This window comes from Schistocerca piceifrons, chromosome 10, assembly GCF_021461385.2.
Source record: "Schistocerca piceifrons isolate TAMUIC-IGC-003096 chromosome 10, iqSchPice1.1, whole genome shotgun sequence".
NCBI classification, from domain to species: Eukaryota; Metazoa; Arthropoda; class Insecta; order Orthoptera; family Acrididae; genus Schistocerca; species Schistocerca piceifrons.
Genome location: NC_060147.1, coordinates 145835269 through 145848598, shown reverse-complemented (window position 1 = coordinate 145848598; position 13330 = coordinate 145835269). Strand labels below are relative to the sequence as shown.

Here is a 13330-nt window from a genome sequence, read left to right as displayed (position 1 = left end):
ATTAGTGCCACTGTCTTACTTGCATTTATTATCAATTTGTTGTGATTGAACCAGTTCTAAATATTGTTCAGTGTCTCTGTTGCTGACTTCTGAAACATTCTCATTTCTTTCCGACTCACTAGGACACTTATATCAACACACTGTATGGTGTTCTCACAGAATTCGTTTAGGTCATTCACATACGAAATACAAGAGGTCACAGAGCTGAGCACTCTGGCACTCCCTGCTTAATGGCTTCATAGTATGAGTAGTGTTGAGTCAATTTGCAGAAACTTTGATGTTGTACTTCAACCACTTGTTTTCGACCATTTAGATATGATTTTATTTAGTTATTAGATGTTCCTCTAATCCTCATGTTGTCAAGATTAGTCAGTAGTTTTGTGTTATCTATGATATCAGAAGCCTAAGAGACATCTAGACATATTTCAATGACATTTTCGCGATTATCTAGTTTCTGAAGTACTTCATTTAATAGTTCAAAAATTACTGTATCGATTCATCAGCCTTTCCTGAAACCATAATGTGCTGTTGATAGTATTTTGAGCTCTTCCAGGAAATCTACTACTCTTCTTTGAATTTTTTTCTATCATTTTTGAAAATACAGATAGTATAGCAATGAGCCTGTAGTTAGCCGCTTCATCCTTTTTACTTTTTTTGAGCAATGGTTTGAACTCGGCAGTTTTTAGGCATAATGGGAAAATTCCAGTTTGAAGTGAACTATTAAAGAAGTGAGATAATGGTTCAGTAACGATATCTACACAGTTTTAATAAGATTGTCTGGGATGCCATCTATTCCAGTCGAAAGGTTCATTTTTAAAGTTCTGGTAACTGACCTGACAGGACTTCTTCCTGGGTTGTTGAACCGAAAAAAAGTGAAGTAGGATTTATATTGGTATTTACAGGTGATACTGGCCAGTTTTTATAGTTAGGTTTGATTTAACTTATATTGCTCACTTATATTGCTAAAATAAATATTGCACACATTTACTATTTCTTTAGGATCATGAAATTCATCGATATTACAATCCAATTTGATATTGAAATTTTGCTGTTTGTTTCGTGAAAGTGGATTATGTAAATGTATCGTGTGCTTGTGTAACAAAATGTAACGGTCGTTTAGCTGCAACTGAAATGTGCCATGCTAATCGTGAACTTACCTACGTGATACATTACAGAAACAACTGCAAGCCCCTAAAAAACATGTTCTACACATGGAAAACATTGTTAAAAGCCTATCTGAACCACCACATGAAGAACATGGACGCTATCACACGTACAGTGAAACAAAGAAATGTGCAAAATCTAAACACGTTTTAAAGGAATTTAAGGTTCCTTTAAGAAATTGATTCCAACATCTTGTTGTGGATGGGGAACAAACTGATGAGTTTACCATCACAGACAAAGTGTATCGATCTAAAAAAGTCAAAAGTCAAATGCGTAACACGTCAGTAGAATCCGTCTGCTGCGAGAATGTAAACAAAGGGACACAAACGAATACATACGTTAGTGCAGTTTTGCCTGCTTAGATTAGATTAGATTAGTTTTTGTTCCATAGATCCGTGCTGAGGAGATCCTCGTGGATGTGGAACATGTCAATTTTTTTAAAAGCTGAAATAACAGTACTAATTGTATGAATATATACAATACATCATTTGTTTCTATTAAAAAATTCGTCAATGGAGTAGAAGGAGTTGGCCACTAGTAGGTCTTTCAGGCTCCTTTTAAACTGATCTTTATTTGTAACTAAATTTTTTATGTTTATTGGCAAATTATTGAAGATGAATGTTCCTGAGTAGTGGACCCCTTTTTGAACTAAAGTAAGTGCTTTTAAGTCCTTGTGCAGATCATTTTTGTTCCTGGTATTGTATGTATGAACTGAGCTGTTTGTTGGAAAAAGAGATATATTATTTAGGACAAATTTCATTAAGGAGTAAATATACTGAGAGGCAGCAGTTAGTATACCCAGTTCTTTGAAGAGGTTTCTACAGGACATCCGTGAATTTACTCCACAAATAATACGTATTACGCGCTTTTGGACTCTGAAAACTTATGTTTGACTTGAAGAGTTACCCCAAAATATTATACCATATGACATTATGGAATGAAAGTAGGCAAAGTATGCAAGATTTTTCATTTTTATGTCGCCTATGTCTGCTAACACTCGAATTGCGAATACAGATTTGTTAAGGCGTTTCTGCAGTTCTGTGGTGTGCTCTTGCCAACTGAATTTATTATCAAGTTGTAATCCCAGGAATTTAAGACTGTCAACCTCTTCTATCTGCTCTTCTTCGTATTTTATGCATATGCTGGGTGGAAACTTCTTACAGGTTCTGAATTGCATATAGTGAGTCTTTTCGAAGTTTAATGTCACTGAGTTGGCTTTAAACCATTTATTAATATCCATGAAAATATCATTAGCAGATCTTTCTAGAACTACACTTGACATACTATTTATTGCAATACTTGTGTCATCTGCAAACAAAACGAACTCTGCTTCTGGCAGTGTAACTGATGAGAGATCATTAATGTACACAAGAAAAAGCAATGGCCCTAAGATGGATCCCTGTGGGACACCACATGTAATTTCTTCCCATTCTGATGATGACTGATGACTTAATTCACTAGTCCCTTGCACTGACACCCTTTGTTTCCTGTTAGTGAGGTATGACTTGAACCATTTTGCAGCACTGCCGTTGACACCATAGAATTCTAATTTACTTAAAAGGATGTTATGGTTCACACAGTCAAATGCTGACAGCGATGTAAGAGGACTAGCAGGAATTCTTCGTTATCAGCAAGATTTAAATGTTACAAGCGTTATGAAACATGGAGCAGGTTTGCAAGAAGTTCTAAAATGTCCTGTGTCGCAAAATCATGAAGCCCCATCTATGTGATGGGTCGAAAATAATATGTCCGGCTGGTGATATTTTGGCATTCTTGGTTAAACATGTAGAACCCTTGCAAGAAAAGATAAATGTCCATCTGTTTTCTTAGGGTCATCCAATAAGAACTGTGGGAGGTGCGTAGCATGTGGCCGAGCAGGAGATATATCGACAACCATTATATGTAATATATGCAAGAAGTTTGTAAGAAGCATAATATGGCCCAGTATCTTACACTTGCAACAACTGTAATGTTGTGACTTATATTCATGAGGCCTAAAATGTGAGGGAGATGTACTAAACTGAAAAATAAACTAAGTAAAAGTCAAGTGAAACACTTTGTATTAAGTTTTAATGAAATATTTAAATTGTACCAAAAATGGTTCAAATGTTTCTGAGCACTATGGGACTCAACATCTTAGGTCATCAGTCCCCTAGACTTAAACCTAAAGACATCACCCACATCCATGCCCGAGGCAGGATTCGAACCTGCGACCGTAGCAGCAGCGCGGTTCCGGACTGCAGCGCCTAGAACCGCTTAGCCACCGTGGCCGGCTTAAATTGTACCCTGAAAGAGTTCAAATTATCAGGCTCGATCACAAAAAATATAGAATTCAAATACTCAGTAACAGTATTCACAAGATAAACACTATTTTTCAAAAGTCTGGGACTGAGTTATGTAAATTATGTTATGTGACATAAAATTTAAAATACCCCGCGCGCCTGCTGGAAATGTAGGCGTCTGCTCAAGGATTAACATCTCTCGTTTCAGATTTTTGAAATTCGCGGAAATCGTCACCAGGTTATTATTTGTCTAAAATCCAGACTCTCACTCAGTCAACATAGGGTTAGGAAAGCAGTTCGCAACTATAAACTTGAAGCCTCCAATTATTTCTGATTGACGTAATTTCAGTAAGTCAACGATATAAAAGTCGGAAGCTGAGTCACTGAAATATGCGTCAGGTCCAAAGATACATATCACCTGACACTTACTGGAAGTGGAAGGTTAGACAACAAAAGGCGGAGTCCTGGGTGGTGTGTGAAATTGTGATAATTTTGTTGATTTTACAATGGCAGACCTCTTGGTGGTTCCTCTCAAAAAACCGTCGGAAGTGGACTTAGTGAAGCCACTGAAGAACTTGATTTCTTCCTCTTACAATACGTCAGATAAAACCGAAGACTATAATGAAGCAATTAACGAATTTGCAAAACTCCGAAGTAATGCGGTGTGGCGTGCGTTTGAAAAGTACGAAAGCTCGTTGGAAGTGATTTACAGGTAAATATATTTCGCAAAGAAACTTTTGCGTGAATCATAAAGTGGTGACCGTATTGGTACGTTTTGTAACTGTCAACGGTTTGCGATCTGACGTGGTTGTTATGTCAGCACTTGGGTGCGAGTTTAGATACTTTCTTCCACACCCTTTTTAGTAACTGTATTTTTTATGATCATCCTCAGTCCAAGACCTATTACAGCGTAAAAAACGAAGTGTGTTTCGTGTCTCTCCGTTATGTTCAGTTTGCCCTCTACGTCTCGTGAAAATTAAAGTTGGAATTATGGCATGAAAATAAATATATGTCGCGCTTTTAACAGACAGTATTTTAAATCTGTAGACCTATGTGAGAAAAAAATTTTGTGAACAGGAATTATTGGCACCTGGTTGTCATAAGTCTGAGATAGCTCTCTGTAGGAAGAAAATTCCGATGTGTGATATGTCTTTCAGGAACAGCATTTGACAATGGATTCATAATATAACAGTAGAGGGTTCTTGCCCTTGGGTTGAATGCCATTTCGTTGCTTTCGTATTTCTTTCTCCTCCTGAATAGGAAGCCAAGGATTAAAATTGTTTGGGCTGTGTTAATCATAAAAAGCAAGATTATTCCTGTGGAGAGGATCCCACAGATTTCCTTCATCATTCCAGTCTTGTGCCCGTTGCATATTGACCTCGTCATCGATGATAAGTTAAACTCTGATTTATATTCGTTCTTGTCTTCATTTGACAAATCACATTCACTAGCAGAAATTCTTACCCATTCAAGATCCTAGAACTGGAATTGGCAAGAAAATAGTGATCTCTTTTGCAGTGTTCACTGCATATAAACATTAATGCATTGTGTTCGTATCTTCAGAATTTAATGTGTGACTAAAATGGTCGTCTGTGGTATTACCCTTCAATTATTATAACTTGTTTACTTTGAATGTAGTGTAAATTAAAACATTTTATGCTTTCTTTAAGATCTTGCAGTCTTTGTGAGCTGTTTAATCTCATAACATTGATTCATAATGTGTCACATGCTGCTGCTTCCATATTGGTAATGAAAATGTGGAAGCAGCAGAGAATGGTTATTTAGTACCCGTGGAAAACCATAGACAGCAATATGTCTTGTCAACAAATATGATACGAGATGGAATGGATACGTTGTTTGTACAATTGCTTGTAAACAAATGCAACACGTGAATTCAAGCAGAAAGGGTTACATTGTGGTGCAGCAAACTTTCACCTGTAGGAGTGACTAACATACAGGCCTACTTGAGAAACAACTAGTTAATATTTGTGGATTGTCACTACTTTGACACATTACAGAATACTTCCATAGTAATAGGTGTTCATGATCCATCACAGTGCAGAAAGAAAAACAGTACCTGTTTTTACAATGGTAGAAGAAAATGTGGCTTTCCTTAGCGTTCATCAAAACTGAATAAAAAAAAGAGTGCAAATCCTATGATACTTACTTGCCCATTTTTATAAAATACCGTACACATACTAATATTATACCCTTATTCCATAAAACTAAGTGTATTTAATGCAATATATTCTCATTTTTGGATGCTTGTCAAGTAATATTTAAAGTAAATGTTTAATAACCTTTCAACTGAGTCTTGTCATTACAATATTGTATGTAGACCCAACTGATAAAGTAAATGTAACACTGTCAGGTGAAAATATTCTGAAGTAGCATAAAACTTTTGTCGACAATTACTGTCGGTAAATTGCGTTTGTGAAATATCATAAGAAGTAGACGACTGACATTTTTACCAGTTGTTTCTTTCTGTGGTGTTTTTTGTTGCAGTTATTATGATCAACTTTGTGCACTTGAAGGAAAGATTCCTTTCCATGAAATCCAGGTTCCATTCAAATGGAAAGATGCTTTTGATAAGGGTACCCTGTTTGGTGGCAGAATGAGTATGAGTAAGTATACATATGTGCTGAATTGTCTTGGTTTTTAAAATTTCTTTTGCAAAGCACACAATTTTCACACACACGTGACCCCTCTTCGATTCCATATGTTGTAGTTAATGGTGTGTGGTGTAATGAAATACCAATTTGATTGCATAAATCCTGTTATCAACAGTAAAATCAAAAGTTTGATACTGATTGAAAGCACATGAAAGGAAATCATTTGGATTCATGTAGGAGTTATGCAAGCTAATGTTATGTGGCTGGGAAGTTCACCAGTTTGCAGCAACTTGTGTAATCTTAAAGGGCAGAACAGTGCTAAGACTCTACTGGGAGATCTTCCACTCCCTACATCAAAGTGCATGTTGCTAATGCCTGTTGGGAGGCAGTCATTGGAATTCGAGATGACAGAACAGTATACGTGCATAGCAAATGTCTTTGCAAAGTTTATATTTCAGTTGGATGAGTGATACTAAGCATTTAATGTAACAACATTAACATACTAGATGCTATAGTGTAATCGGACCAAAGGCACCCATACCCTTGGGCAAGCCTCCCATCTTTCAAGGAAAGCAAAAAATATAGTGTAGCGAGGTGTTTTTCTTTCAAAAAACTTATTTAAAAATCAGTATTACACAGAGTTTTTATCAGGGTTGGAATGGGAGCTTTTTTATCAGACTGAATTTTCTAAGTGAAATACTTCGTTTGCAGGGGCAAACACTCACAAATATGTAATAAGTAATTTAACATTGAGTTTTATTTAATAGTTTTTCCTGCACCTTATCTCCTTAGTACCCCCACGACGAACAATGATGTGATAGTGCACCACTTTTTCATTTAGGTTGGTCTCTTATCTTATATAAGATGAAAGTTTTGTGGAGCTCTCCATATACAAATATTACAAACCTTTCACGTCACCAGATGTATTAAATATAGTTCTTTCAAAGCTGCAGCTCTCTCGAGAGCTCGAATGATTAGCTGGTGTTGAGTGAAGAATGGAAGGCTGATAAAATTTGGCAGTAATAAATAGATGGGCTATACAAAGAAACGAAACATGAGGACAAAATTATGGACAAGGTAGAGGAAGTACACGAAGATTTGGGACGCCATTTTCCAAAAATACGTTGCACAAGGTGTAGTCTCTATCTGGAAGCGAACACGGTAGACAAACAGTATGGGCAATTGGATGCGGAAGGACTTCAGAAGATCAGCTTAGTAGATTGAATAACTGATGAAATTGGGGAGAAATTTATGGCATAAAGTAACTAAAAGAAGGAATCAGTCGATAGGAGACAACCTGGGGTGTCGAGGAATCGTCAGTTAGGTAGTGGAGGGAAGTGTGGGGAGTTCAGATTGTAGACGAAGATGAGGCTCGAATACAGTAAGCGGCTCAGATAGGTGAAGAGGGTCCTATAGGATAGGCTCGTGTTGAACTCTGTGAAAAATGCCAAATTGCTGTTCAAATTGAGATCTGTGTTGAATTGTAGGTCTCGCATAACTGGCTGGGCGAGCCAATTTGAAGGTCGAACGTGGGTAATGGCGTACCACCTGCGATAGGACTGTGCCGCTGGTAAAGCACCGCATTGTAATCGAAGTGATTTTCAGGTTAACGACAGCTTTATGCAGAGCTTGTGCCTTCAGACCGAGAACAGAAATCCTTTTCACTGGCGTAGTAACTCAAATGTGTTATCCCCTATACGTCGCTAAATAAAGGTGTTTGATTCGCAAAAGAAGAGCCAAATTATCGTTATCAGAGGACTGTGTGTTGACCTGTTTGGTCTTTTTGATTACTTTTAGGATGATATCGAGAAATAATATTTGTACGTCTCGGCTAACACTTACGTGCTCGAGCAGAAAGGAGTTCCGAAAGTTCGCAGTGTGTCACTGTGTGCTTAATAATTTGTTGTTTTAATAGGTTGGTAGAGTTTGCAGTTGACTTTTTTTTTTTTTTATTTGTCTGTTAGTAAACTGTTTCTCCTTAAGTTGACACTTTTCATTTGAATCTATCTGTACTGTCAGTGTCATTAGACCTTCTGTTTCAGCTGTTCCATCATTTGCTTTTGAGAAAATGTGTGTGCTGTTCAACGTCGCCGCTCTTCAAAGTGCCGTTGCAGCGAGTCAGAGTGTGGATAGTGATGAGGGCCTCAAACTTGCAGCAAAATTACTTCAGGTAAATAAAAAGTAAATGCCGTCATACGTCCTCGCTGTTTATTTCGTGCGGTTTAGAAATACTGCACCCGTCTGTACAGACCTGCCAAAAGGGCTCGTCAAAATCTGGCCTACGTTAAATATGCACCTTAAGTGGGCTTCTAGTTATTCTTGTGATACTACATTTGCTGGCAATGCCATCTGACAGCCAAACTGTCACTTTGTGATGTAACCTATACCTTGTTCTATGTTGCAGATAAGTTTGTGACCACATCTAAGATTTCGTATTCACATTTGTCAGCTTAGCTAACTCGATACCAAACTGTCGCCTTCCAGTGTGACTTGGAGCTCAGGCTGCGCTACAGATCAGTCTGTCGACAATATAAAAGCAAAATAAATATTTGTTCTGTCGAATCTCTGTTCGTGCCTAAATAACACCACATTCTACATCCACATTATGATGTGGGCCAAAGCCAACACCCGATATCGGCAGGTCGATTCGACAGTGTTCCCGTACATTAGAGTTCTGAGAAATATCGGCACTATATGTGGCATTGTATGTGGGCTCTTTGTATACGGGATTAAAATATGTGCAAATCGAATGGCTGTGGGTTTCAGTACTGACGTAGAAATGGAGATTTGCACATGATAAACAGTTGTGGAGTGTGTATCAAACCAGTATTTGGACCGAAGATGATGACAGCAACATAAGAACGGTTACTGCTCGCCAAATCACAGAAGAACTGATTGGGGAAGGGATGTTAAAAACAATAATTTGCCTAACTTCCAGTTCAAAATAAACAGTGCAACAAATACTTAAATGTAGCAGTATAATGAAAAGGGTAGTTGCTACTCACCAAAAAGTGGAGGTGCTGAGTTACAGAAAGACACAACAAAAAGACTGTCAGAAAGTTAGCTTTCGGCCAATGATGCCTATGACAAAAATAGGCAAAACACACACACACACACACACACACACACACACACACACACACACACACACACAAAAATGCAACTCGCACATACATGACCACGGTCTCAGGCAGCTGGAGCCAGACTGTGAGCAGCATGGCATTGTGGCAGAGGCAACTCTGTGGGGGGGTAAGGGGGAGGGATAGCAGGGTAGGGGTGGGGGACAGCAAAGTGTTGCTGGGACCGGGTGGAGAGTGGGGCAGCTAGGTGCATTTAGGAGGTTGCACAGAGGGCAGAGGGGATTAGTGGAAAAGGAGAAAAGACTGGGTACGTTGGTGAAATAGAGGGTTGTGTGGTGCTGGAATTGGAGCAGGGAAAGGCTAGATGGGTAAGGACGATGACTGACAAAGTTTGAAGGCAGCAGGGTTTATGGAGATGTAAGATGTATTCCCACCCGCACAATTCAGAAAAGCTTTGATGAGATAGGTGTTGTTTGTGAGAGGACTGGAGTAGGTGGTGGTGGATGTATGGGACAGGTCTTGCATCTCATAACCCTCCCACCAGTCGTGTCACAGATTCCCTAACAGCAGAGCACCAGACTGCAATGTGTTCTCGTGTTTTCTCTAAACTGTGTAAGACCGGTATAGTGCCCACCAGTCCTGTTCAATTTGTATGTGCAAGTGAGCAGTGTGTGCACAACATTCAGTCGGAGATAAGCCGGCCTTTGACAAGCACGCGCGGAATCCCTACACGTATCGTGTTCTGCGTACGAGAACATGGCATTTATTACGTACGTGTGGTGTCTGTACTTACTATTTACTGTGTGTTCCACATCGTGTAGGAGGAGGTGGAGGCAGACGTTAAGAATTTTGTCGGCGGTTAATTGCAGACCGCCTAGTAATCCCATTAATACTGTTCACTGATGGAGCAACTTTCACTTGTGACAGTATCGATAGCACTAGTAGATCACATCGGTTGTACGACAAAAACCTATGTGCCTTTGTGGAGACACATTGTTCGGTGTGGTACGATAGATGACCGGTCGATCGGGCCTGTCGCGTTACTGCACCGTCTTACAGCGCCCCATTATATAGACATTCGTAAAAGTGTACCTCAAGAGTTCTTGGTGGTGGTCTTTCAGTTGCTGTTCTTTGACATTCTGTCCATTACAAAGCTCTTCTACGGAAGTATTCCTTGCTCCATTCTTTTAATGCGGCCAAACCATTTCGGGCTATTTCTCTACATAGTTTCTTTTAGGTGACTGATCTGAAGCATATTTCATATTTTTTCATTCCTTAATCTGCCACTTCTTATCTTACCTAGCATCCCTCATAGAAAGCACTTTTCTGTCACTTGTATTCTGCTCGGATCGTTCTTTGTCCAAATCCGACATTCTGATCCACAGGTAAAAATGGGTTGGTAATATAACTTGCACATCATCATCTTTCCTTCGTTTAATGTTTTCTATTTCCTAATTATGTCCAATACAAGATAATAAGATTTAGAGAAATTTTCTGTCCTGTCTGGACTTTCATCCTTTCTCAGTTGGCTTACTTCCTGGAAGCACCAGGTTCTTTAATAATTTTTCCATTGCAACTTGCATCCTTAGTTTTTCGAGCTGATTTTCGTTGCCTCATTTTCTGTTAAGCTCATTTCCATGATTGCTTCTTCAATTACTCTGTGCCAGGTATTTAGTTGTTCCTCCAATTTCTGCTCATTGCCTTCCCATATCATCACTTTCACATTTGCCGATCTTCCTTACGATGTTGTCCGTGACTGTATTGAAGAGCACTGTTGAGAGCGCACAACCTGTTTGAACCCCTCTCTGTTCCGAACTGTCGTGATTTTTGTCATCTATGATAACACAATTTAGGTTCTTTGTGTACATGTTTCTAAGTTGAGTTGCATTCCTTTTGACAGTTCCAGTCTGTTCAGATGTTGTGATATCTATGAATGCAACTGTGATGTCTTCCCCAGATTCCAATTTCTTTTTTACTTTATGTCTGTCTGTAAACATGACATCCATAGTTGCTCTTTTGGGACGAAATTCTTGTTCTTCTCCACTTAACTGTGGTTCTATCTTATTCCTGGTTTGCTGTAAAATTCCTTTCTTAAATCTTCATGCAGTGCTACAGTAACGATAGTCCCCTGTAGTTACAACAGAGCACGCTGTTAACCTTCGTAAAAATAGGTTCAGATTTCGGAAATATTCTTTCCATACTTCCAAAACTACTACTCGTTCACACACCGGATTTCCTCCTCTGTTGACGGCTCTCGAAGTATTTTCTTTTTCCTTCCTTCCATTACTTAATACACACGAATGAACGAGTGGCAGTACGGCACTATCGGCCAGTGCGAGTCTTTCTATTTGACGTCACTTTGGCAAACTGGGTGTCGGTGGAGGTGAGATGAGGGTTAGGTCAACACAGACACTCGGTCCCCGAGTGCTGAGAATCGAACTCGGGACCTTGCTGCCTAGAGGTGATAAGCTGTGAGCTGCAGACACGGTGTGGTGTATTATCGTCTTGTGATCCTTAAAACTCTTATATTTCCCTTGTGAATTTGTCCCGAGACATCCTCTTAGCCAATTGTATAATTTTTCTTGCTGCTCTGCTTAGTTGTTCCCATTTGTTCCCATTATATTCCGTTCTGTTCTATGAACTGTTCGCTCATTCCTCCACGGAGTTTCTCTCCGTGTGACATTTGTCAATGTCGTTCCACACGTTTCTTCTGCAGCCTTGACGAGACTCCGTTCTGACCTCCTCTGTTCTTCTTCTGTATCGGTCTTCCCGTCTTTGGGAAGCTGTATCTTAATCCTTACCCTGTATATCTCTTGGGTTCCTCCAGTTGCACCACTCAATTTTTGCACTTATTTTTCCTCCATTCGTGCTTTTTCTGAATTTCTTCAATTTCGCTACAGATAGTCTGAAGTCAGTGTCAAGATAGCACCCTCTATCACTTGCACTTTTGTTGGGCTTCTTAAGATTTCTTCCGTTATTATTATACGGTCTATTATGGATTTCTGTTCCCAAATCAGACTGTCTGGGAAACTTGTGACTGCAATATCTCTTTTCTTACTCCATCCCGTACCAATTATCCATCAATTTCTCAGGTATGTCTAGTAATACATCCCTTTCTTCATTTCTGCGATATTCTCCATGGCTTTGGTGCCCTCTTCCATTATTCCTAATTCTAGTATTAAAGTCTCCTATAATCACAGTCCTAGTAGATGTTACAGCATCCCTCAGTTTAGTGATAGAAATGTTTTATTCTGATTAGCCTGTACTAACACAGATTAATATATTACTGTTCCTCCTAGAATACCCTGCACATCTGACAATTGGCAAAACTTCTGTTATGTATGTGTGCGTATCAACTACAGGGGAGTGCTTGTCTTTCCTGATTTTTGGTTGTTTTTATCCTGGAGTTTCTCTTATTGTAATATCTGTTTACTTATATCTTATACCCCACTTTCTTCTCGTACTCTCTCTCAGATGAAGACTAATTGGAATTGTAAGTTTTACGATTTTGTGATATACGAGGGTCGTTCAGTAATTAAAGAGGCAAATTGATCTGGAGAAAAAAGCATTTATTTTTACAAAACAGTACTTTTTCTACCTTTCATCATAATCCCCTTGAACATTTATGCACTTGTTCCAATGGGCTACAATCTTTTTTATTCCGGCTGCAAAGAACTCTTTACCTTGATGTTTGAACCAATTTCCCACAAACCTTTTCACGTCCTCATTGTCCTGGAACCTCTTCCTACGTAATGCCTCCTTCAGTGAACCAAACAAATGGAGAGAAACCACTAGGTGCTAAATCAGGACTGTAAGGGGGATGAGGCAGTACTTCCCAGCCCATTTTGTTGATGGTTTCACAGGTTAGTTGAGCAATATGAGGACGTGTGTTGTCTTGCTGGAGAATTACACCTCTCCTCTGAGATCCGCGGCATCTCTCTCTCTCTCTCTCTCTCTCTCTCTCTCTCTCTCTCTCTCTCATGGCTAGCTTCACCTTGTTTAAAAGCAAATCTGAGTAATATTGGCTGTTCATTGTAAGCTGCTCTTCGAGATAATCACAAAAAACTGGACCATCAGCATCCCAAACCACCGTCGACGTGACTTTTCCTGCTGTTGCTTGAGTTTTTAATTTTTTCTTGACGGGTGAACTGGTGTGCTACCACTCCATGCTGTGTCTTTTTGATTCTGGCTC

At 39.2% G+C, this 13330-nt stretch overlaps 1 protein-coding gene across 10 annotated transcripts in view; it reads left to right on the top strand.

Moving 5' to 3' along the window:
• Nucleotides 1–3852: 3852 nt before the first annotated feature.
• Nucleotides 3853–13330, top strand: part of LOC124718930 (programmed cell death 6-interacting protein) — a 147802-nt gene continuing 138324 nt past the window's right edge. For all 10 annotated transcript variants that reach the window (XM_047244590.1, XM_047244589.1, XM_047244586.1 and 7 more), the window contains exons 1-3: nucleotides 3853–4158; nucleotides 5952–6070; nucleotides 8101–8228. In XM_047244590.1, the coding sequence (XP_047100546.1) occupies nucleotides 3953–4158; nucleotides 5952–6070; nucleotides 8101–8228 (453 nt within the window). In that variant the 5' untranslated portion in view covers nucleotides 3853–3952. The remainder of the gene's footprint in view (nucleotides 4159–5951; nucleotides 6071–8100; nucleotides 8229–13330) is intronic.